General features: G+C 36.0%; 1 protein-coding gene across 2 annotated transcripts in view; it reads right to left on the minus strand.

The window, feature by feature from the left end:
* The window catches only part of SCAPER (S-phase cyclin A associated protein in the ER), a 401,024-nt gene that overhangs the window by 303,371 nt on the left and 70,064 nt on the right, over positions 1–27,589 (minus strand). For both annotated transcript variants that reach the window (XM_069560135.1, XM_069560134.1), the window contains exons 6-8: positions 22,830–22,930; positions 19,379–19,495; positions 15,419–15,579 (exon numbers count right to left, since the gene is read on the minus strand). In XM_069560135.1, the coding sequence (XP_069416236.1) occupies positions 15,419–15,579; positions 19,379–19,495; positions 22,830–22,930 (379 nt within the window). The remainder of the gene's footprint in view (positions 1–15,418; positions 15,580–19,378; positions 19,496–22,829; positions 22,931–27,589) is intronic.

A 27,589-nucleotide genomic window follows, 5' to 3' on the forward strand; every position in this document is an offset into this window, starting at 1 on the left:
CCTATCTTTTTGCCTTTTCATGCTGTTCATGGGGTTCTCAAGGCAAGAATACTAAAGTGGTTTGCCATTCACTTCTCCAGTAGACCACGTTTTATCAGAACTCTCAACCATGACCTGTCTATCTTGGGTAGCCCTACACGGCATGATTCATAGTTTCACTGAGTTAGACAAGGCTGTTGTCCATGTGATCAGTTTGGTTAGTTTTCCGTGGCAGAAAGTGAATAACTAAAGAGCCTCTTGATGAAAGTGAAAGAGGAGAGTGAAAAAGTTCATTTAAAACTCAACATTCAGAAAACTAAGATCATGGCATCTGGTCCCATCACTTCATGGCAAATAGACAGGGAAACAATGGAAACAGTGAGAGACTTTATTTTGTTGGGCTAAAAAAAAATCACTGCAGATGGTGACTGCAGCCATGAAATTAAAAAGCACTTGCTCCTTGGAAGAAAAGCTATGACCAACCTAGATAGCATATTAAAAAGCAGAGACATTACTTTGCCAATAAAGAACCGTCTAGTCAAAGCTATGGTTTTTCCAGTAGTCATGTATGGATGTGAGAGTTGGACTATAAAGAAAGCTGAGCACTGAAGAACTGATGCATTTGAACTGTGGTGTTGGAGAAGACTCTTGAGAATCCCTTGGACTGCAAGGAGATCCAACCAGTTCATCATAAAGGAAATCAGTCCTGACTATTCATTGGAAGGACTGATACTGAAGCTGAAACTCCAAAACTCTGGCCATCTGATGCGAAGGACTCATTGGAAAAGACCTTGATGCTGGGAAAGATTGCAGGTGGGAGGAGAAGGGGACAACAGAGGATGAGATGGTTGGATGCCATCACTGACTCAATGGATATGAGTTTGAGTAAGCTCTAGGAGTTGGTGATGGACAGGGAAGCCTGGCGTGCTACAGTCCATGAGGTCACAGAGAGTCGGACATGATTGAGCGACTGAACTGAACTGAATGTATACTATGTGCTACCACTGTTATAAGTGCCTTAGATATAACTCTTTTAATCTTTCCCTAAGATCAGTACTACCATTCCCATATTACCAATGTGGAAACTGAGACAAAAGGTAAAGCCAAGATGTAAGTCCAGGCAAACTGGTTCTGATGTCAATGGTCTAATGGATATGTAAAAACTGCCTCTCCATCTTTCAGAATCCAAACATAAGCCTAGCTCCAAAGTCCAAGTACTTTTCCCTTTAGTACCAAAAGTACACTAACTTAGCAAAAAAGGAAAAATAAAACTATTTTAATGATCATAAGATTATAGAATGTTAATTGAACACTCGACGATCTAGTTCAGTATTTTACCATACACATAAAAAAATGAGGGCCTATGTCCAAAGACACAGAGCAAAATAGCCCAAAATAAATATGAATCTTCTACTACAACGGTTCAAAGTGTCACAACCTGAGGTATACACATATACAGTTAATAGCCATAATTTTTAAAAGTTTATAGGCTAAAATGTAGCATATCAAAATTAATATGAAGCTATCTAGTTCTGGCCAAGATGGAGTGGACTGACTTGTATTTCCAGGTCCTCCTTCTTACAACTAAGAATTCTGGAAAAACACACAAAATAAGCACAGGAAGATTTTAAAAGACAGAAAGATAGGTGGACTGCCTAGTGACCCTGGGAGTTAAAAGCAGCATAGTAATGAGTTCTCTGTTGTTTCCCAATTGTTTCCTATATATGACAGGATGGTACAAAGGCCTCCAACCCAGAAAGAACAAGTGATACACACAAAACAGGCATCAGCAAAACTTGTTTTGCCAAGCCGAAGGGCAGAGGAAACGATGACCTAAGAAAATAACCATTTTGGCAAACCTCCTTCTATTCAGCCAACCATCAGTGGAAAACTTGCACCTCATGGTTTCAATAGGGGTAAGTAGAGAGTTGAACTTCCATTGCCCACGTGGTAGAAATAGATGGTCCGACTCCCTCACCAAAACAGTGTCAGCAAAGTTGAACAGTGAGCTGAGTTTCTACCTCCAAATGACATTAAACAAGGCAGTCGGAACTGGATTAGTCAGCACTCTACTTTTCCCCACCCCTAGTGTCAGTGGGAAATGGAGCAGAAGTGAGACTTAATGAGGTAGTGAGAGTCAGAACTGGTAGACACTGATCTGCCCTACCCACACTGACGGGAAGACCACTTTCTCCCTCACAAATTCCTCAAAAGAACATTTCAACACTGAGCAAACTCCACAAAACAACTTCTGTAGGCTGGCAGAGGACATCAGGCAACCAGAAAAGCAGACCATTGTCTTCAAAAACAGTGAACCTCTCTGAGTGTCCCTCAATGTGGAGAAACTTTTCATCTTTAACCTAGATGTTTTATCATCGGTGCTGTAAAGATGGAGAAGTCTAGAGGCTACTGTAAAAATAAAACTGAAAACCAGAAGCAGGAGGCTTAAGTCCAAAGTCTGAAAACATCAGAGAACTCCTGAATTCAGGGAACACTAAGCAATAGGAGCTCATCAAATGCCTCCATGCCTACACTGAAACCAAGCTCCACCCAAGGACCAACAAGTTCCAGAACAAGACATACCACACAAATTCTCCAGCAACACAGGAACACACCCCTGAGCTTCAATATACAGGCAGCTCAAAGTTACTCCAAAACCTTTGACATCTCATAACCCATTACTGGTCACTCCACTGCACTCCAGAGAGAAGAAACCCAGCTCCACCCACCAGAACTCCAGCTCAAGCCTCCCTAACCAGGAAACCTAGACAAGCCACTGATACAACCTCACCCACAGTGGGGAAGCTCCATAATAAAGAGAACTCCACAAATTACCAGAATATAAAAAGGCCACCCCAAATGCAGCAATATAATCAAGATGAAGAGACAGAGGAATACTCAGCAGGTAAAGGAACAGGAGAGTTGCCTACCAAACCAAACAAAAGAGGAAGAGCTAGGGAATCTACCTGAGAAAGAATTCCGAATATTGATAGTGAAAATGATCCAAAATCTTGAAATCAAAATGGAATCACAGATAAATAGCCTAGAGACAAGGATTGAGAAGATGCAAGAAAGGTTTAACAAGGATCTAGAAGAAATAAGAAAGAGTCAATATATAATGAATAACGCAATAAATGAGATCAGAAACACTCTGGAGGCAACAAATAGCAGAATAATGGAGGCAGAAGATAGGATTAGTGAAATAGAAGATAGAATGGTAGAAATAAATGAATCAGAGAGGAAATAAGAAAAACGAATTAAAACAAATGAGGACAATCTCAGAGACCTCCAGGACGATATGAAATGCTCCAACATTCGAATTATAGGAGTCCCAGAAGAAGAAGACAAAAAGAAAAACCATAAGAAAATCCTTGAGGAGATAATAGTTGAAAACTTCCCTAAAATGGGGAAGGAAATAATCACCCAAGTCCAAGAAACACACAGAGTTCCAAATAGGATAAACCCAAGGCGAAACACCCCAAGACACATATTAATCAAATTAACAAAGATCAAACACAAAGAACAAATATTAAAAGCAGCAAGGGAAAAACAACAAATAACACACAAGGGGATTCCCATAAGGATAACAGCTGATCTTTCAATAGCAACTCTTCAGGCCAGGAGGGAATGGCAAGACATACTTAAAGTGATGAAAGAAAATAACCTACAGCCCAGATTACTGTACCCAGCAAGGATCTCATTCAAATATGAAGGAGAAATCAAAAGCTTTACAGACAAGCAAAAGCTGAGAGAATTCAGCACCACCAAACCAGCTCTCCAACAAATTCTAAAGGATATTCCCTAGACAGGAAACACAAAAAGGGTGTATAAACCTGAACCCAAAACAATACAGTAAATGGTAACAGGATCGTACTTATCAATAATTACCTTAAACATAAATGGGTTGAACGCCCCAACCAAAAGGCAAAGACTGGCCGAATGGATACAAAAACAAGACCCATCTATATGCTGCTTACAAGAGACCCACCTCAAAACAAGGGACACATACAGACTGAAAGTGAAGGGCTGGAAAAAGATATACCACGCAAATAGAGACCAAAAGAAAGCAGGAGTGGCAATACTCATATCCGATAAAATAGACTTTAAAACAAAGGCTGTGAAAAGAGACAAAGAAGGCCACTACATAATGATCAAAGGATCAATCCAAGAAGAAGATATAACAATTATAAATATATATGCACCCAATATAGGAGCACCACAATATGTAAGACAAATGCTAACAAGTATGAAAGGGGAAATCAACAATAACACAATAATAGTGGGAGACTTTAATACCCCACTCACACCTATGGACAGATCAACTAAACAGAAAATCAACAAAGAAACACAAACTTTAAATGATACATTAGATCAGTTAGACCTAATTGATATCTATAGGACATTTCACCCCAAAACAATGAATTCCACCTTTTTCTCAAGTGCTCATGGAACATTCTCCAGGATAGATCACATCCTGGGCCATAAATCTAAACTTGATAAATTCAAAAAAATCAAAATCATTCCAAGCATCTTTTCTGACCATAATGCATTAAGATTAGATCTCAATTACAGGAGAAAAACTATTAAAAATTCCAACATATGGAGGTTGAACAACACACTTCTGAATAACCAACAAATCACAGAAGAAATCAAAAAAGAAATCAAAATATGCATAAAAACTAATGAAAATGAAAACCCAACAACCCAAAACCTGTGGAACACTATAAAAGCAGTGCTAAGAGGAAAGTTCATGGCAATACAGGCATACCTCAAGAAATAAGAGAAAAGTCAAACAAATAACCTAACTCTACACCTAAAGCAACTAGGAAAGGAAGAATTGGACCAGCCCAGAGTTAGTAGAAGGAAAGAAATCTTAAAAATTAGGGCAGAAATAAATGCAAAAGAAACAAAAGAGACCATAGCAAAAATCAACAAAGCCAAAAGCTGGTTCTTTGAAAGGATAAATAAAATTGACAAACCATTAGCCAGACTCATCAAGAAACAAAGGGAGAAAAATCAAATCAATAAAATTAGAAATGAAAATGGAGAGATCACAACAGACAACACAGAAATACAAAGGATCATAAGAGACTACTATCAGCAGTTATATGCCAATAAAGTGGACAACGTGGAAGAAATGGACAAATTCCTAGAAAAGTACAATTTTCCAAAACTGAACCAGGAAGAAATAGAAAATCTTAACAGACCCATCACAAGCATGGAAATTGAAACTGTAATCAGAAATCTTCCAGCAAACAAAAGCCCAGGTCCAGACGGCTTCACAGCTGAATTCTACCAAAAATTTCGAGATGAGCTAACACCTATCCTCCTCAAACTCTTCCAGAAAACTGCAAAGGAAGGTAAACTTCCAAACTCATTCTATGAGGCCACCATCACCCTAATACCAAAACCTGACAAAGATGCCACAAAAAAAAAGAAAACTACAGGCCAATATCACTGATGAACATAGATGCAAAAATCCTCAACAAAATTCTAGCAATCAGAATCCAACAACACATTAAAAAGATCATACACCATGACCAAGTGGGCTTTATCCCAGGGATGCAAGGATTCTACAATATCTGCAAATCAATCAATGTAATTCACCACATTAACAAATTGAAAAATAAAAGCCATATGATTATCTCAATAGAGGCAGAGAAGGCCTTTGACAAAATTCAACATCCATTTATGATAAAAACTCTCCAGAAAGCAGGAATAGAAGGAACATACCTCAACATAATAAAAGCTATCTATGACAAACCCACAGCAAACATTATCCTCAATGGTGAAAAATTGAAAGCATTTCCCCTAAAGTCAGGAACAAGACAAGGGTGCCCACTTTCACCACTACTATTCAACATAGTTCTGGAAGTTTTGGCCACAGCAATCAGAGCAGAAAAAGAAATAAAAGGAATCCAAATTGGAAAAGAAGAAGTAAAACTCTCACTGTTTACAGACGACATGATCCTCTACATAGAAAACCCTAAAGACTCCACCAGAAAATTACTAGAGCTAATCAATGAATATAGTAAAGTTGCAGGATATAAAATCAACACACAGAAATCCCTTGCATTCCTATACACTAATAATGAGAAAGTAGAAAAAGAAATTCAGGAAACAATTCCATTCACCGTTGCAACAAAAAGAATAAAATACTTAGGAATATATCTACCTAAAGAAACTAAAGACCTATATATAGAAAACTATAAAACACTGATGAAAGAAATCAAAGAGGACACTAATAGATAGAGAAATATACCATGTTCATGGATCGGAAGAATCAATATAGTGAAAATGAGTATACTACCCAAAGCAATTTACAAATTCAATGCAATCCCTATCAAGCTGCCAGCGATATTTTTCACAGAACTAGAACAAATAATTTCAAGATTTGTATGGAAATACAAAAAACCTCGAATAGCCAAAGCAATCTTGAGAAAGAAGAATGGAACTGGAGGAATCAACTTGCCTGACTTCAGGCTCTACTACAAGGCCACAGTCATCAAGACAGTATGGTACTGGCACAAAGACAGACATATAGATCAATGGAACAAAATAGAAAGCCCAGAGATAAATCCGCACACATATGGACACCTTATCTTTGACAAAGGAGGCAAGAATATACAATGGAGTAAAGACAATCTCTTTAACAAGTGGTGCTGGGAAAACTGGTCAACCACTTGTAAAAGAATGAAATTAGAACACTTCCTAACACCGCACACGAAAATTAACTCAAAATGGATTAAAGATCTAAATGTTAGACCAGAAACTATAAAACTCCTAGAGGAGAATATAGGCAAAACACTCTCCAACATAAATCACAGCAGGATCCTCTATGATCCACCTCCCAGAATTCTGGAAATAAAAGCAAAAATAAACAAATGGGATCTAATTAAACTTAAAAGCTTCTGCACAACAAAGGAAAATATAAGCAAGGTGAAAAGACAGCCTTCTGAATGGGAGAAAATAATAGCAAATGAAGCAACTGACAAACAACTAATCTCAAAAATATACAAGCAACTCCTGCAGCTCAACTCCAGAAAAATAAATGACCCAATCAAAAAATGGGCCAAAGAACTAAATAGACATTTCTCCAAAGAAGACATACGGATGGCTAACAAACACATGAAAAGATGCTCAACATCACTCATTATTAGAGAAATGCAAATCAAACCCACAGTGAGGTACCACTTCATACCAGTCAGAATGGCTGCAATCCAAAAATCTGCAAGCAATAAATGCTGGAGAGGGTGTGGAGAAAAGGGAACCCTCCTACACTGTTGGTGGGAATGCAAACTAGTACAGCCACTTTGGAGAACAGTGTGGAGATTCCTTAAAAAATTGCAAATAGAACTACCTTATGACCCAGCAATCCCACTGCTAGGCATACACACCAAGGAAACCAGAATTGAAAGAGACACATGTACCCCAATGTTCATCGCAGCACTGTTTATAATAGCCAGGACATGGAAACAACCTAGATGTCCATCAGCAGATGAATGGATAAGAAAGCTGTGGTACATATACACAATGGAGTATTACTCAGCCGTTAAAAAGAATTCATTTGAATCAGTTCTGATGAGATGGATGAAACTGGAGCCGATTATACAGAGTGAAGTAAGCCAGAAAGAAAAACACCAATACAGTATACTAACACATATATATGGAATTTAGAAAGATGGCAGTGACGACCCTGTATGCAAGACAGCAAAAAAGACACAGATGTGTATAGCGGACTTTTGGACTCTGAGGGAGAGGGAGAGGGTGGGCTGATTTGGGAGAATGGCATTGTAATATGTATACTATCATGTAAGAATCGAATCGCCAGTCTATGTCCGACGCAGGATACAGCATGCTTGGGGCTGGTGCATGGTAATGACCCAGAGAGATGTTATGGGGAGGGAGGTGGGAGGGGGGTTCATGTTTAGGAATGCATGTACACCTGTGGTGGAGTCATGTCAATGTATGGCAAAACCAATACAGTATTGTAAAATAAAGTAAAAAATAAATAAATAAATAAATAAAATAAAAAAGAAGAGTATATCAAAACAGAAACTATAACAGAGGTCTGTTAAACACTACAAAATTAGTTGTAGACAAATCACATTTTTAATGAAAACTTCAGTAAAAACTATATTGAAAAATCATTCCCATAAATAAGGATACTTCTTAAAAACAGTAAATCATTATTTAAACTATCAGAGAACTTCTAAATACTTAAAATAATTTCAGAGATGTGCCCAAAGCTCAAAACTATATTTCACACCACTGTTTTTACACTCCAGAATTTTCACAAATGTCATTAATAAAGTAGTATTAAATTCAAGTCAATAAAACCAATAATTTAAAAAGCACTGAGATAATCCTAACCTAACTGCTGTTATCATTTTTATTTAGCACTATATTTAATTCACTAATATTTTGTTTGTGTTCAAGATGAAATGTTGCTTTATTGTAATATCCTTTTAGGTTTTGATATTAAGGTTATAAAATGATCTCTCTCTTATTCCGAGGAAGATTTTCTTTAAGATTGAAGCTATCTTTACCTAAAATCTTTGGAAGACTTCACAAGTGAAGCCATCGTGACCTGGAATTTTCTTTATGAAAAAATGTTTCACTATTAACCCACATTCTCTTTTATACTTAAAAGTTCCTTCAAGTTTTTCTAATTCTTGCTATGCAATTTTTGTTACATTTTTCAAGTTATCAATTTCTTCTAAGTTTCTAAATTTAGTGTATAATATTGGTCATAATTTTAATATTTTTGGGATCTCTATCAATGCCCTTGTTTAATTCCTGGTACTAGGCCTTATCTCCTTTCTTTCTTGCTATTACTAGAAATCTGTTAATTTTATTAGTCTATCTGAATAATTACATTTTGGCTTTGTTAATTTCTCTGTGTTCTCACCTATAAACCTTTTATTTCCATGTTCCTTGGGTCTAACTTGTTCTTTTCTAATTTCTTGAGATGGACAAAATGTGGATTATAGGTTTTCCTTCTTTGTAGTTGGTATAATTGAGGCTAGAAATTTTCCTCAAAGCATAGCTTTAACCAGACCCAAAGATTTTTAAATGTTCATTTTCTTTCAACTGACATTTTCTAATTTTATCATGACTTCTTCCCTGACTTGTGGACTTTTCAGAAATATATTCCAAAGCTATAAAAATTTGAGAATTGCACAGCTATCTTTTTATAATTAATTTCTAACTTCATTCCACTGTGTTCAGACAGAATGAGTTCAATCATCTAACAGCTGTTGAAACGTTTAATGGCTCAGCATGTCAATTTTGGTAAATGTTCCATGTGTGCTTGAATATGTATTTCAATTTACAGTTACAGCCGTAAGAAAGTAAGTAGCCTGTATTAAAATTAATCTTCCTGTCAAACACAACTACAAGAGCTAGACAAAATATATAAATGAATTGTTTAAAGGCACTGGAAAGCAACCAATATAGGCAAGATTTGAGGAATTACAATTCCTGAGAATAGAGGCAACAATATGAGATCCACATTCACCCTAGAATTTTCCCTGAAGACTGCTGGAATTCACAGTGCAGGCAAAGTGACTCCTTGTAGAAACCACCAGTCCTATCTAGCTCAGACAGATACTGAGTTCATTGAATCTAAAGCAACTGGGACTTCAAGGAAAAATAATCATGGAGAGCAGGGAACTGAAGAAGAGAAAGCCAAAAGAAATCTGCATTCAATCTTCCCTTAAGAAGTCTGACAACTGCTAAGCTTTGCATATACAAGGCAAGACTCCAAGAAATCCAGAAGAAAACAGCAGCTGGGGTGCTAATGAGCTAAGCAGATATTGTAGCAACTGTACAGTGCTGAGGAAACAAAAGCTGGAATTCAGGAATGAAGTGGTGTTGGCAAACACCCCAGGTTTTCAGTTAAGACCCCAAAAGGAACAAGAAAAAACTAAAACATATCAACTTTAATAAAACCTCAAGGCAAACCCTGACAGGATTAAGGTGCTCTGTTTGTTCTCTTATCGCCATAAAAAAAATACATTTTTAGAAAAAGCCCTTGTAACCTTTAATACACAATGTTAAACATTCAATTAAATATGTGGCATACTAATAAAATAACTGAATAATAAATGAACAACAAAAAACTGAAAATTCCCCAAAAATGTTTTTCAAAGTAATAAATCTATGGATAGTTCAGACATTTTACTTCTCAGACACAAAATTTCTAAATAGCTGTTATTAATATATTCAAAAAATATGGATTAGACATACACAACAGAGGATTAGTGCAATAACTAAAATACATATCAATAAAAAGTTTCCAGACTGAAGCATCGGAATAGAAAAGAGAAAGCATTATTTGTCAGACGTATCAATTACATAAAGCTAACTAATCAAGTTGTTTGGATTTTTAAATTTACTGATCTTCATCTATATGTACTATCAGTTGAGATAGTTATGTTAAAATCTCCCGGTATAAATGTAGACTTTCTTCAATTTTTCCTTTCAGTCCTGCCTGGTTTTGCTTTATATGTTTTAAAAATATGTATATACATGTGTATGTCTAAAGCAACTTAGAATTACTTTATCTTTCTGATGAGATGACCCTTTAGTACTGAAAAAAAAGATCTCTCTTTAAAATGCTTCCTGTCTACTCCATTTTGTCTGGTTATTCTAAAAATACTAGTTTTGATTTGAATAGGATATGTATAGAGTATCTTTCATCTTTCTCTTTTTCTTTTGACTTTTCCATGTCTTCATATTGAAGGTATATCTCTTCTAAGTAGAATACAGGTTTACTTTTAATACAGCTTTATAATTTTTGTTTTTAAAATTTAGTATTTAGACCGTTTACATTTAATGTAGGGACTGATACAATTGCATTTACTTCTAATACACTACAATTTGTTTTTTATTTGTCTTATCTGTTTTGTGTTTCTTTTTTCCTCTTCTCTGGTTTTCTTTTGGATTAATCAAAAGGATTATTAGTTGAAAATTCTTTTATTCTTCTTTTTGGCTTTCTTGAGTTCGTAACACATCCTTGACTTATATCTAATACAAATTATTTTGTAACTTCCTAGATAATGCTAGATAATACTAGATAATGTAAACTCCATTTTTCTGCTCCTATCTTTTGAATTATTGTCATAAATTTTCATTCTACATACATGTCAAGCTCCACAAGACATTGTTCCATACAGTCAATACACATTTAATGTTATCTACATGTTTACTCCTTCCAGTGTTCTTCATTCCTTCATGTATTTCTGGGTTTCTATCTGGGATTATTTATGTTCCACCTGAAGAACTCTGCAGCATTTCTTTTAGTATAAGTCTGCTAATTACAAATTCTTTCATTTTTTATTTATCTAGAATCAGCTTTATTTAACCTTCATTTTGAAGGTTATTTTTGCTGGATGCAGAATTCTATCTTGCCAGTTATTTTCTTTCAGCACCTTAGAGATCTCATTCCACTCTCATCTGGCTTTTATCTGCCATGAGTTTACTGCTGCTCCTTTGTAAAGTCTGTTTCTAAAACTCTGATTATTTGCAAAGATTTTCTAGTATTTTTTTTTAGTATTTTTAGTATATTGCATCTAGATGAGATTTATTTTATATTTTTCCTACTTGGAGGTTTACAGCATTTCTTGAATATAAGACTTTATGTCTTTTGCAGTTTGGGAAAATCTTCAGTGAGTATTACCTCCTCAAATGTTGCTTTTGCCCCATTCACTCCATCCCTTCACAGACTCCACTTATATGTGTGCCTCTTATGCTCTTCTCTGCATTCTATTTCTTTTCTCTCCATGATTTAACCTCAGTATTTTCTACTGACTTAGAATTAATTCAATACTAACTCTCTTAAAATTTTAAATCTCTTCTAACATGTGCAACCACATTAGCTGCTTTAAGAATTTCACTTATCTTTCTGGATTCCTCTCTTACAGAGCACTGTGACCATGAAAAAGTCTGGATTGGTTGCTCCCTAGACATGCACACAGCAAACATCCTGGGATCACCACCACAGAATCATTACCTTTGCCTCTTCTCTGTGCTGGCTTCCCTCTAGTAGCGACAGTGTCGATGAAGTTAAAAAAAAATGTTAGGACCTTGCATGTTTGAAAATGTCTTTAATCTACTCTTACATATAATGGATAATTTGGCTGGACATGGGATTTTAGCTTTCAAATTATCTTCCTCCAGAATTTTGAAGACATTGTTCACTTTTCTTGTAGCTTCTAATAATTCTGCAAAAGTTGATTTTTTTTTAATTGATTCAGAATCAATTCTGATTCTTGGTCATTTGTATATAAACTGATTCTTTTCTATTTTTAGAGCCTCTCATCATCTGTATTACTCATAAATTTCCCAACAAATTTTTATGTCACTCTACTTTCATCCATTACATTGGACATCTAATGGATGGCCTTTATGGTTAAAAGCTTATTATCGTCATGTTAAACAAAAGTTTCTTTAATTATTTCATGACTTCTTCCTTTATCTTTCTATAACACATTATTCAAATAGGGGATAGTCTCATTAACTATTTTTATAAAAGAAGACTAACACTTAACATCTTAAAATACTAATCATCTTATTTCCATGAAAGTCTTTGAGTCAGGAATCTGAAGAGTGTTCAGTTTTTGTGGGGGAGGTATAGGAGGGTACTCTTCTCATCTCCACATGGTGTCAGCTAGGGTGATTCAACTGAAATCAGAGAGTTCATGATAGCCTCACCACATTCCTAAAGTTTTGATACTAGTTACTGACTGAGATAGTTCTCCTGGCCACTTTCTCTTCATATGGTCTTTCATTATTCACCAGCCTATCATGGGCTTCTTTACAGGGCAGCTGGCTTCTAACAAGGAGAAAACTGATGCTGCAAGGACTCTTTACCAGCTAGGCTGGGAATTTACTAAACATCACTCTAGATACATTCTATTGATCATATCAAGTCACAGGACCAACCAAAGACTTATGGGGAGAAAAACAGAGTCTACTGCTTGACGGTGGGAGTGGCATGCATGCACGTGGGTGAGAGAAACTGCCCAGACCCACTGTCACAACAGTCTGCCACGATTCACAGCCAGCTTCCAACTGCCAAAGTCTTCCAGGACTACCAGACATTCATCCAATTACAGAATTGGCCTCAAAGACCGGTATCTCGTGATCTATACCAGATCTGGATGAGTTACTCAGGTATGGGTTCTCTTGATCTGGAAACCTCACAGTTCAGTAGGAGGAGAGGGTTTGAAGAGGAAGAAAGATTGAGGCGTCTTAACATTATGAACAGTCTTTCACTTAATGTCTTTATTTTCAATATAATACTCCCATCTTTCAATGTAGCTGGTATCCCTCAGGTCAAATACTATCTTTTGTACCTTCTCAAGAGAATGAACCTCCAATATTTTGCAGGGTGAGTGAGATACATCTACTCTCATCCTACTATTCAGAGTAATGAAGAATTGAGGAAGATTCAAGATTTTCTTCTTAACTTATAACCTCTATCTATACTCTCACTTCCAAAGATACCTGCTCACACCAATTTTTGATCTTTTGGAAGTTATGTGGAGCAAATTGGATTGCTTGACACGACAGTCGTGCCTACTCTCAGAGCTGAGGATTCAGCTAGCTTACTCAAATGTCACCACTGGTCTTTCTACTTTCCAACTTTTCAAATTTTGCTCGTATCATCTCTTCTCCTGTCTCTTTTTCTTTAAGTCCTTCCATATCATTTCAGTTGAGTTTGGGGAAAGAGTAAGGTAACTGTGCTCACTTTGTCATCTTTAACAGAAATCAATTTTATAGCATATTATTAAAAACTCAAGTATTATAGCTACTGCAGTTATAAATTAAACTTAAGTTATACACCATAATTCAGTGCACAGTTCAGTTGCTCAGGTCTAACTCTGCAACCACAGGAACTGCAGCACGATCAGGCTTCCCTGTCCATCACCAACTCTTGGAGCTTGCTCACAGTGCACAACAGTGCATCAAAACCCCGAAATGGAAAACTAAAGTGGTCAAAAACAAAATTCCCTGGTACATTAACAATATTATTTTTCAGTTTAGTCATAATTAAGATCAACCATTTCACTTCAACCAAATGGGTCACACTCATAAATACTGCTTTAAACAAAACTATAATACATCTGTAACATCTTACAGAAAAACCCAAATGAACATTTTGGCCAACCCAATATAATTCCTTGTATTTTTGATTTTTTAATACATTTCTCTCAGACTCTTTCAAGATACAGACACTAAGCTTTATGATTATACATTTTCCGACCTTTTCCTAAGAAATAACTCATACCTACTTTCAATCTTCTACTTTCTCAATAGAGAAAGCACAGGCAATATAGTCTATAAAAGTAAGGCATATATTTGAAACAAGCCAATACATCTTACTGAGACCAAAATGGAAAAAAACAATATAATATCAGTAATGAAGATGTTGCATTACCTTTGTTATATCCAATAAAACATTTATGAACCAAAAAGCTCCAAACAGATCTTTCATCACAGAGCAAAGAAAGCAGTATTCTCAAGTTGTCTCTAAGTCACAATACAAATTCATTATTTCTTACTATAACTCTGAAATCCAAGTCTCTAAAAATATATTTTAAAAAATCTACCCTGGGGCTTCCCTGCTGGTCCAGTGGTTAAGAATCCACCTTGCAATGCAGGGGCCACCAGTTCAATCCCTGGTCCAGAAAGATTCCACATGCTGTGAAGCAACTAAGCCCACGGGCCACAAGTACTGAGCACATGGGTCACAACTACTGAAGCCCGTGCACCCCAGTGCCTGTGCTCTGCAACGAGAGAAGTCACCTCAATGAGAAGCCTGCACATCACAATGAAGAGTAGCCCCTCAACTGGCCACGACTAGAGAAAGCCCACACACAGCAATGAAGACCTAATACAGCTGAACATTTTTAAAAATCCACCCTGAATTCATGTAGAAAATCCCTATGGAATACATAAAGATGGGTCTTTAGAATAATGGCCCTTCTATTTATTTTTGATCTTTATTTATTCTGATGGTATGGAAAACAGATACATGAGTAAAGATAAATAGGATATTATTTTAGTATTTAAATTATTAATGAAATGCATTTAAATAGTATTTAAATATTAATGAAGTACTGGCATGATATTTTAAAGTAGAGGATGAACTATATTTCTTTTCTACTTTAAGTCAAAAGAGTTATAAAGGATCTTAATAAATGAACTGACAAAAGACATCATTCTCAAACTTGAGACTAGAACGATCTTCCTAAGTTTTCATATAGTTTTTAAGATTATTTTATGATTTTAACTAAGGCAAATTAACATCACAGAAATGATGCACCCAGATAAATATATAATGCTACTATGACCAATTTCAAATAAAATAAATAGATCCACGTAAATCCACTTGTCTACTGCATAAAAAGGTTGATTCAAAACCACTTGCCATTTCTGCGGGAAGGCTTCTGCACTGCCACTGGTGGGCAAGACGGGGCAGGTGCTACCTCTGAAGAAGCAGTAGAGCCTGTATGATGAGCCTTTACCTTGTCAGCCCAACTGACCCCTGTGGGAGCCAGACGCGGAGCAGCCACTGTGCCAGATGAACCCCTATGGAGAAAAGTACTGAATTTAATAAATCAAATATATGTTAAAAATTTTAATATATACTTAATATATTTAAATTTTAAATGAATTATATGTGTGAATGTATATCCACACATACAGGATAACATACTATCATAGTAACTTAAGGCAAATATAGTCATAAATATCCTGGACTAATACTTCATTGGTTCAGCATAACATATAGTATGGGAACAAACATAAAAGCTGTCACTAGTTCAGTTTAAAAGAAAATCTCAGTGAAATGGAGAATCATAAAAAATATGCACATATACCCTTAACTTTTTATTTTCATTTAAAACTCTTATCTATTAATAATATAAATGTCCATTAATTTGACCATATATCAACACAGGCACTATTAAAACAGGGTTTTTCACGTGTATTATTTCTTACATGAACCTCAAGTATGATGCCTCATTGACAGATGTCCAATTTTGGGTTTTTTTAAATGGAGTGATAATTTAGTGACACCTATTAAATAAGAACACAATTCTTCTCAACTTTAATAACCTCTCCAAGCTTTTATAGTTGTCCTATCCACTTCTCATTTGACAGCAAAACTTTAACAGTTCACTTTATCAAAGCTTCCCAAACTCATCCTAGTTTTCACAGAAACAATGACTCATTTTACACCCATATTTTAGTGGTTTACTTAATATTTAAGTTATGAGTTAAAATACAGACAACTTAAATAAACAAGTTTGGTAACTAACTGCAGAGTCTAAAGCATTTAACTCAACCAGTAAGAAGAGAAGTGAGTATATATACTAAAGTCAGCCTATAAGCCACAGTTTTTCAGCATGCTTTATTATCATTTTATGATGATAATAAAGGGTGTCAATTAATTCAATGATACAACACATGAAGATCAATATGAGAACTTTATTATGCATGCATTAAAGACTTTCAGTGTTAAAATAAGCCATGCACCATATAAGACTCTCTGCACTACAGACCAATGGAATGCATTATAGGGGAATTTCTCTTAAAATGGTGTTTGAATATACAAACATTTGCTTTTATTTGCTTATATATCTTTCCCCAACTCCATTAAAGTTCAATTATTATAAGCCTCCAAAGTCTATCAACCTTCACCTAGGGCAATACTATCTAATAATCTCATTTAAGGCACAAAAAATTGATTCTACTGAATAACACTTAATGAGCTCTTACTAAGGGCTGAGTACAATGCTAGGTGCTTGGGATACAGAAAATATGACAAACATCTTGCCTTAAAGAAGGTCATAGTGTAAGAGCAAAAAATAAACATTAAAAACTTTAACACACTGAAAATCTAATAATAATATACACATATGCAAGGCCCAGCAGTAACAGGAGATGAAACTGACCATGGACATGGAGACAGGAGCAATGAGAAGCCACGGAAGAAAGGGTAAGTTTTAACCGAACAAAGATAACTGACCAAGCAAACTACTTACTGACCCTGACACTACAAACGTTAAGACTCACTCTAAAGAACTAGAGTCCAAACAGATATTTATTTTTAAAAGAGAATTTTGCTATGGAAATTTAAGGAAAACAACAGTGATAACTTCCACGAACAACATCATAGCTGCCAGAGGTATCAACAGCATTTTGGGCAAACAGGGGCTAACTTCAAAGGCAAAGATGGAGAATGAGAAGTCCATGGGGGGCTTTGAAAAGTTCTAATACATTCTTGGAAATCAAGAAGACCACACACATGTGCTGGGTTGTGTGCAAACTCAGGAAAGGTCTGAAACAGCCCTAATCTCTCCCCTCTGACTGCCCTTGAGGCTCTGAGGAAGCAAGAATTGAGAGCAAAGTTAGAATTGTAAACTCCAGAGCACTGAAGAGATGGTGATCACACATAAAACTAGAAAAGAGCTAGGAGATTTAATGGTTCAAGGCATTTAAGGAAATCTCTGTCAAATCATTAGCTGACAACTAAGATAACTAAGAAGAGACTTCAGTGACTACAATAACAAAGAACATAGACTTCAGAAGACTAGTTCAAGAAAGTCACTATAACAAACAAATAGTAGCAAAACCACCACCACTAAATAATGACAACAAATCCTGGAAAGTGTAGCAATCTGATCTCCAGAGCTATCACACTATACTACTTAAAATATCCGATTTTTAACAAAAGCCGTAAGACATGCAAAGAAACAGGAAAGTATAGCCTACTCATGGACACACAAAAGAAAAGCAACCAAAACAAGCCCTGAAGGAAGCTTGAACGTTGGACTTACTAGACAAAGACTTTAAATGAGCTATTATAAATATGTTCAAAGAATATTTAAGAACAAAACACAACCACATCTAAAAATAAAGTATGAGAAAAATGTTTCACCAAATACAGGGTATCAATAAAAATTAAATCAAATATGAAAAATAATCACAGAGCCTTTCCTAGTGGTCCAGTGGCTAAGATTTTGTGCTCCCAATTCACAGGGCTCAGGTCTGATCCCTGGTCAAGGAAGTAGACTCCAAACGCCACAACTAAAGATCCCACATGCCACAATGAAGACTGAAGATCCCACATGCTGCAACGAAGACCTGTTGCAGTCAAATACATAAACAAATAAATACTTTAAAAGAATTACATAGGTGTTCTGGAGTTGAAAAGTACAATAATGAAAATGAAAAATTCACCAGAGGGGCTCAACAGCAGAATTAAGCTTTCAAAATAAAGAATTAGCAAATTTAAAAAGAGGTAAATTGAGACTATCTAACCCCAAAAACAGAAAGAAAAATGAATGCAGAAATTTGAACAGAATCTCGAAGACTGTGGAACACCATCATGAGTAACACAATCCCAGTATGAGTGGGATTTCCAGAGGAGAGGAGAGAGAAAAACGGACAGAAAGGGTATTGGTAGAAATAATGGACAAAAACTTACCAAATTTGATGAAAAACATTTATCTACAAATCTAAAAAAGTTCTAGAAACTCCACACCTAAGTACATCATAATCAAACTATTGAAAACAAAAGACAAAGAGAGAATCTTGAGAGCACCAAGAGAGAACTGAGGTATCTTATGAAAGAGTAACACCTTATATCTCATCAGAAGCCATGGAAGCCAGCAGGCAGTGAGAGGACATAGTCAAAGTGCTAAAACAGAAACACTCTCAATCAAGAATTCTATGTACAGCAAAACTATCCTTCAGAAACCTGAAAGATAAACTAAGATATTCTCAGATAAACAAAACCTGAGAAAAACTTCTACCAGCAGACCTGCCTAGTAAGATATATTAAAGACAGCTCCAGTTGAATGATAGGCCACTACACAGTAACCTGAATCCACATGAAGAGATAAAGAGAACCACCAAAAGTAAATAACTACGTAGGTAAATACAAAATACAACACAAACTTATTTCTTCTTATAACTCTTTTCTTCTCTTACGTGATATAAAAGACAACTTCATAAAATAGTAATTATAAAACTGCTGATAAGATTATAATGTATAAAGATATATTACTGTCCATATGGCATATAATACAGTTTATGATATATTTAGGTCATCTGTTGTGAAACTGACAATTCATGCTACTAATCATTTAGCATGAAATACATTTCTGAGTTTTAACTTTGGGCTTCTGTTTGAACATAAAATACTTCCTAAAAGTTAAAACTTTACTCTCCTGGATTTTAACTTTCTATTCAAACATAAACAAAAACATATACAAGGATATATTTATAGTGAAATGCAAGTTTTATAATACAAGTATATTGTCCACAAAAAATTTATTTACTATAATGTAAGCTTTAGTAGCCTTTTTTGAGTTCATCTCACCCAAAATTTAAGCTTCTTCGAGCATTTGATGTTACATTTATTCTATCTGTTGATGGACTTGGAATCACATGACGTCCTGGGGACATCTTCTTTACTTCCCATGCCAACGAAGTTGGTCTGCCAATTCAAGACACACAGAAGATTAAAAGAGAAAAGAGGCAGTGGCAGTGGTGGTGGTGGTAGGATAATCTCATCTTTTCTCTTTGTTGTTAAGTGCATGAAAACATAAGCAGATCACAACTTTTCCTTGGTACACTGTCTATCAGAAAGTTATTTACCATATTACCAGTAAATAATTCCAGATGATGCATTGTCCAGGATTTTCCATCCACTATAGCAGGTTATAGGGTTACAAAGACATGACATAAACTACTTATATTTTAAAAGCTTCCATACACCCAGCTAAAAACACATTAAAAAGGCAATGGTACTAATTTTGGCTACTTGTATCCAGTAGTGTTGGAGAGTTAAGAGTGTAGGGCAGAGATCAAGATAGACAGACAGTGCTGAGGGTTAAACTGAAGAATACACATTCATCCTCTACCTCACCCACAAGAGCAACATCATAAACATTTCACTGTTCTTTGCTAGAAAAGCTACCTATTCCTCCTCCTTCACTGGCCCCACACCAATCAGTTGATAGGATGCATAATCTCTACTTGAAAAAACTTTCCCCAAGCAGTATCTTCTCTACCCTATGCCCTCAATCAGACCTCCATAACTCTCCGAATCTCCTAGCCTCTTACTCTTTATTCAATCTAGTGACTGTGATTTTTTTCTCTCATTAAAAAATGATACTAATTACTGGAAAACAAGAAAATTCATATAGATGTTTATCCAAATAAAATCTAAAGCTTTTGATAATTTATTGCCAAATCATATGGCAAATAAAATTTGATGTGAGAGATGATGAATGAAAGATGGATAATGCCACCTACAGGCAATTAAAGGTTGCTTTTTATATCTGTGAGCTGCCTCAAGAGGCAAAGAGAAGAAATGCTGGGAAGTTCTTAAGGTAAAAAAAGTTGCCTCAGGGATTTCTCTGGTGGTCCAGTTGTTAAGAATCTGACTTACAATGCAGAGGACATGGGTTCTATCCCTTATCAGGGAATTGAGATCTCACATGCCTAGAGCTCTGTGTCACAACTACTGAAGTCCACACGCTCTGGGGCCCACACCTTGCAACTGGAGAGTCTACGTGCCACAATGAAAGATCCTGCATGCTGCAACTAAGACCCACTGCGGCCAAATAAATAAAATGTATTTTTTTAAAGTGTTGCCTCAGGTATATTTTTGAACCATGATGCCTGGATAGGCATAGCTGTTAAGCTTGGAGTTCGCCTCAGAATCTTTCTCAATACAATCTTCAACATAGCCACTGCTAGCCTGGAGTTTGCAAGCAAGAAAAAAAAACTAGTTAACTTCTATAATGCATTGACACTTATATTACAGACCTTTTTTGGATACAAGGAACAGAAACTTCATTAAGCTAAATAAAAAAGAAAATAAAGATTTATAGCAAGGATATAAACTTAACAAGGATAAGGACATCCTCAAGGTGGCTCATGAGGATTAGGTATGGAAGAGGCAGGCTTTAAAGCAACACTCTCAAACTCTGAAAGACCAGATGATTTCCCTAATTTCTGCCCTCTCTGTACATCTTTTCTGTTTTCTCTGAATCTGATTTCCTCTGCTTATCTTTTCAAGGGCAATACAGTCACCAACTCCAAATCAGCATGATGATCTGGTTCAGCCCCACTAAAGAATGTATCCCTCACTCCCACCCGATCTAATCACCTATTATCCAGGGGTAAAGGTGAAACTGCTTATTGCAAAGACAACCAGTTTCCTTGAATTTGGTTTCCTGGGAACCAAGACTTCCTGGATTTGTCCCTTGGGATTCCTTCATTCTCTTGGTTTCCCCCTGGGGTTGACAGACTAGGACGGGATAAAAGATGCCTTCTCAACAGGACAGCTCCACTCACTGAGACTGAACCAAGGTTAAATCCAAGGAAAAGAGCCTAGGCCTGTTTTCTCCGGGTAAAAGTGCATTACTGTAGCTTCATGTGAACTGACCTACTTTACAAAAGTTCAGGCTTCACTTATAAGTCTAAACTAAATAGCAAATTGTTCTTTTGCCTGTGCACATAACCAAAATACTAAATACAGTTGGATTATCTGTCTCTGGAATATGTCTCGGCTCTCCCTACCGCCTTTCCTCGAGCCTGAGTAGCCAGAATCTAATCTATAAACTATACTGCTGAATCGCAACCTTCCCACACTACAGTCAGAAAGATCTTTAAAAAAAAAAAAAAAGTCTGATATGTAATTTCCTTACTTAAAAACCTTTATGGCCCAAAATAAGCACTAAAGTTTTTATCACGTCTACAAAGTCCTACATAATCTGGTCTCAGCCTACCTCTCTAGGTTCATCTCATGCTATTCTTTCCCTGTTCTATTCACTCCAGCCCTGCTAAACTCTGAACTCCTGGACTATTCTGTGCTCTCCTGCACCTCCAGGATATCCTATACTGTCACCTCTACCTGGGATTACGTTTTTCTTTTCTCCTTGTCAAGCTAACTGCTTCTTGGTATTTCTGCCTCACTGAAATATAAGCTCCTTGGGGGAAATCCTCCTGGGCTTAACAAACTGGTTGATGGTACCTTTTATTATACTCGCAAAGTATAGCATGTTTCTTTGGGATGACTCTTTGTACACGGGTAAGTATTTAACCTCAGTGTTTCCTGTCAATGCACTGTGCACTTCATGAGGGCAGGACTGCGTCTGTTTTTCTTCATCACAAGAGTCCCAGAGCCTGGCACTGGGACCGATTCCAGATGAAGGTGTGCTGTGTGCAGCTCCCCAGCGTGGTGATTCCAAATGAAGGTTTCTAAAACAGCTCTGATCTTTCATTATTCCCCTAATCTCATCAATTTTCCTCACTGCCTACTACCTTAAGAAGAAATACTATACTTTTCCCTACTTTACTGTCACTTCGTATGCACTCTGAACTTCTATAGCTGTCCTTAATCCCTTCATTTGAAAGGCCAATTTTATTAAAATCCATTACATTTTTTAAACACTTCTACAACCTCCTCAAAATCTTTCCTGATCTATTCCCCAAAGGAGATATGACTCTGTCCTCTGAACACCTTTAATATTGACAATTTTTTCACAGTAATCAGTTCTATTTTATCCCACCCTTAGACTACAAATTCATGAAAGCAGTAAGTGTATCTTACTTAGCAGTTACATTTCTGTACAAGATAACAAGTGCCTTGCACTAGTAGGTATCCAATAAAATACTTGTTACTGAACTTGAGAAATGCAGCTCCCAACTTTTAGATTTAGACAAGTTTCCAGTTAAGCTGAGGTCAAGTTCATTGTCAATTTTAATAAATGCTTTAGAATCTGACAGCTGCTATAAATATAAAGACCAGAATTCATTACCTGCTTTGAGCATCTGTCTTCTCTAGCTTTTCCTGAAGTTGAATCCAGTCAATTAATGCTTTGAAATCTCTTACATAGTTATCCAGCATCATCAGCACCTCCTAATTCAATACAGACAACAAATATTAGATTCCATTCTGAAACTAAAGAGCTTCAAGAAAAAAAATTTTAAAGGACTTAGGAATTAATAATGTTTACACTAATACTCCTCATTGATGAAGCAGCAAAACGTACCAATATCCGGGGAGTGGGGGGTTATTTTCATTCTGTTTGGTACGAAATTAGTGAAGCTCACAGACTAAAGACCAAGAGATGGTATTGATATTCCTTCTAAAGACTTTCTCAACTGAATATTCTTTTAATCTTGTTATTGCTATATTAATAAACAGAAAAGTACATGAAACATAAATGTACTGATAAATTATTTCAAAGTAAGGACTCATGCAACCAGCATCGAAGACAAAAAATTTAACACTATCAGTCTCTAATAAAAGTTCCCTGATGTCCCCCTCCAAATCACTGTTCCAAAGTAACCACTGCTTTGACTTCTAATAATTTTGCCTGATTTTGAAATTCATAACATGAACTCATTGACTATGTATTATTTTGTGGTTTCTGTCGTACATTTATTTATTGGATTCATCCATATTGCAGAATGTACCTGCCATTCACTTACTGTCATATTCCAAGGTCACTACTGAACAGTATTCTATTAACATTTACTTACCCAATTTATAGTTTATAAAAATTTATTGGTTGGTATTTATTTTAATATTTATTTACCTAATATTTACACAATCTAATGTTGATGCACACTGAAGTAATTTCCAAATTTGGGATATTACAAGTTATATGCTATTATTCATGTACATGTTCACTGCACATATGTATTATTTCTGTTGAGTGTATGATCAAGAGTATAATTGCTGAGTCACAGAGTAAGCCTATGTTCCACTTGCATACACAGTAACAAACTGTTTTCCAAAGTGGTTGCCACACCCAGCAGCAGTGTATGTGAACACTACTTCCTGCACACCCTCATCTATACCTGGAATTTCCATTTTGGGTCTTCTTTCTGTGTTTTTAACCTGAGCCATTCTGGCTGATGGGGCTGTAATGGTTTCGTTTTGGTTTTAGTATGTGTTTCTCTGATTATTAATGATTCTCAGCACTTTTTCATATGCTTATCAGCCAACCTCTTTTTGTAAAGCGTTTTTTCAAGACTCATTCTGTTTTTCTAGTGTCTTTCTCTTTTTGATGCGCAGGAGAACTTCTTTTGGATATGTGCCTATTGTCAATTATATGTGCAGCACATATAAGCTCACCTTTTCACTCTCCGAATGGAATGGAATCTTTTGATGAACAGAAACTCCAGATTTTAAGGTGGTCTAATTTATGACTGTTTTATCTAAAGACTGATATTATTTGTGTCATTTTTAAGTGTTCTTTTCCTATCACAAGGTCAGGAAGATTTCTCCAAAATTATCTTTTAAAGCATGAGTCTGTTTCTATGGGATCTCTTCTATTACACTGGTCTATTCTTATACCAGTAGTAAATTATAATGCATTGCTACAGCTCTAAAATAGATCTCAAAACTCAGTAAATTCTCCAACTTTATCTTTGACCTCAAAGTTGTCTAGGCTAATTCCAGCCCTTTTTGCATTTCCATACAAATTTTAGAATCAGCTTGTCAAGTTCCCAAGGGTAAAAAAAACAGAATTTTAATTGCATTTGCATTGATTCTATAGATGAACTGAAAGAAAACTGATATTCTTATAACATTGTTTTTCTAGTCTTTACAGACCTATTGTTCTATATATTTATCTTACTCAGTGTGTCTCAATAATGTATTATATTTTTCTGTGTAGAGGTCTTACATATCTTTTGTTAGACTCAACCCTAAGAATAAATGGTAGTTGCTTTAAATTTTTCAGTTAATGTTGATTTTCCTGGATCTCCTAAGTGTGTTTATGTGTGTGTGTATACATATACATATACATGTGATCTGTAAATAATGACAAACTTATTTTTCTCACATATACATGTGATCTGTAAATAATGACAAACTTATTTTTCTCCATATGACAAGTCTCATATCTTTTATGTCTTATTCTCTTATTCCTGTGCTGGCCCAAGGCTGAAAAGAAATAAAGACAATGGCCTATCTTGTCTCATTCACAATTTCAGAAGGAAAGCTCTCAACATCTCACCATTAAGCTTGATGTTTACTCTAAAATTTTTGGAAGATTCCTTATATCACTAAGGATATTCCCTGTTATTCTCAGTTTACTAGTTTTACCATGAATGGGTGCTGAATTTCACAAAGTATTTTTCCAAAATCACTGACCTGATCATATTATTTTTCATCTTCACTCATCTAATCTGGTAAATAACATTAATTTCACATTGCAGGACTGCAAAGAACTAACTTGATTGTGATGTACTGTCCAATTTTCAAATCACTAGATTCAATACATCGTTATCTGGTTTAGGACTTATGCATCTGTACTTCAGTGTGGCCTATATTTTCCTTTCTCATAAGACTTTTGATTATCAAGGTTATGCTGAAAGGAATTCCCTATTTCCCTATGTTCTAGAAGAATTTGCATAATATAGGCTTTTTTTCCCCTCAATTTTTACTGAGATATAATTCACAGACTATAAAATTCACCATCTTTAATTATGCAATTCAGAGCTGTGCACCATATATACACAGAATTATGCAACTGATTCCAGAACATTTTCATCATCCCCCAAAAGAAACCTTTAGCAGTCACTCCCCATTTTCCCTTTTCCCCAGCCTTTGGAAACCACTGATAACCTTCTATATCTATGGACTGGCCTCTTCTGGACATTTCATATAAACAGAATCATATAATATGTGGTCTTTTGAGGTAGCTTCTTTTAGTTAGCATAATGTTTTCATGAGAAATGCTGGGCTGCTTGAAGCACAAGCTGGAAGATTGCCAGGAGAAATAACAATAACCTCAGATATGCAGGTGACACCATGCTTATGGGAGAAAGTGAAGAGGAACTAAAAAGCCTCTTGATGAAAGTGAAAGAGGAGAGTGAAAAAGTTGGCTTAAAGCACAACATTCAAAAAACTAAGATCATGGCATCCAGTCCTACCACTTCATGGCAAATAGATAGGGAAACAGTGGCTAACTTTAATTTTTTGGGCTCCAAAATCACTGCAGATGGTGATTGCAGCCATGAAATTAAAAGATGCTTACTCCTTGGAAGGAAAGTTATGACCAACCTAGAAAGCACATTAAAAAGGAGAGACATTACTTTACCCAAAAAGTCCATCTCGTTAAGGTTAAGGTTTTTCCAGTAGTCATGTATGGATGTGAGAGTTGGACTAAAAAAGAAGGTTGAACGCTGAAGAATTGATGCTTTTGAACTGTGGTGCTGGAGAAGACTCTTGAGAGTCCCTTGGACTGCAAGGAGATCCAACCAGTCCATCCTAAAGGAGATCAGTCCTGGGTGTTCATTGGAAGGACTGATGCAGAAGCTAAAACTCCAATACTTTGGCCACCTGATGCAAAGAGCCGACTCATTTGAAATGACCCTGATGCTGGGAAAGGTTGAAGGCAGGAGGAGAAGGCGACAACAGAGGATGAGATGGTTGGATAGCATCACCAACTCAATGAAGATGAGTTTGAGGCTCTGGGAGTTGGTGATGGACAGGGAGGCCTGTCCATCACAGGGAGGTGCTGTGGTTCATGGGGTCGCGAAGAGTCGACACGACTGGGCAACTGAACTGAACTGAACTGAATGTTTTCAAGGCTCATCTACCTGGTAGCATGCATCTGTACTCCACTCCTTTCTATAATTAATAACTATGTAAACACAACTTCTTTTATTCACTTTCAGTTGATGGATATTTAGGCTGTTCTCACTTTTTGCCTATTCTGAATTCTGCTGCTGTGAACATTCATGTACAAGGTTTTATGTGAACACATGTTTCTAATTCTCTTGGGTGTGTAAATGGATTTGGGTTTCCTGGGCCATATGGTAACTCTAACATTTAACATTAACTACCAAAATTTTTTCCACAGTAGCTGTACCATTTTACACTGCCACACTAGCAATATGGGAGGGCTGCATCTCCTTCAATCCTTACCAACATTTGCTATTTTCTGACTTCTTGACTCTAGTCAACCTAATGACAGTAAAGTGATATTATTGTTTTTATTTGATTTTCCCTGATGACTAAAAATGTTGAGCACATATTCATGTGCTTATGGACATTTGTATATCATCTAAGCAAAAGTTTCTATTCAAATTCTTCGTCCATTTTTTAACTGGGCTATTTGTCTTTTTTATTTTTGGACTGCATTTTTCATATATTCTGTATATTAGATTTATCAGACATATGGTTTGAAAATATTTTCCCTCATTCTGTGAGATGTGTTTTCACTTGTGAGTGTCCTAATAACACAAATAAGTTTTAAATTCAGATGAAGTTCAATTTACATATTTTTTATTTGGTTACTTGTGCTCTGGGTATACTATTTGAGAAAGTATTGCCTACTCCAAGGTTACAAAGATTTACATCTATGTTTTCTTCAAAGTTCTATAGTTTTAGCTCTTACGTTTAGGTCTTTGATCCATTTTCAGTTAAATTTTGCATATGGTGTGAGGTAGGGACCCAAATTCATTCTTTGTGTGTGGATATCTAGTTGTCCCAGCAACGTTTGCTGAAAGGCGATTCTTTCCCCATGAAATAGTCTTGGCACCCTTGTCAAAAAAGACA

This window comes from Ovis canadensis, chromosome 18, assembly GCF_042477335.2.
Source record: "Ovis canadensis isolate MfBH-ARS-UI-01 breed Bighorn chromosome 18, ARS-UI_OviCan_v2, whole genome shotgun sequence".
NCBI lineage: Eukaryota > Metazoa > Chordata > Mammalia > Artiodactyla > Bovidae > Ovis > Ovis canadensis.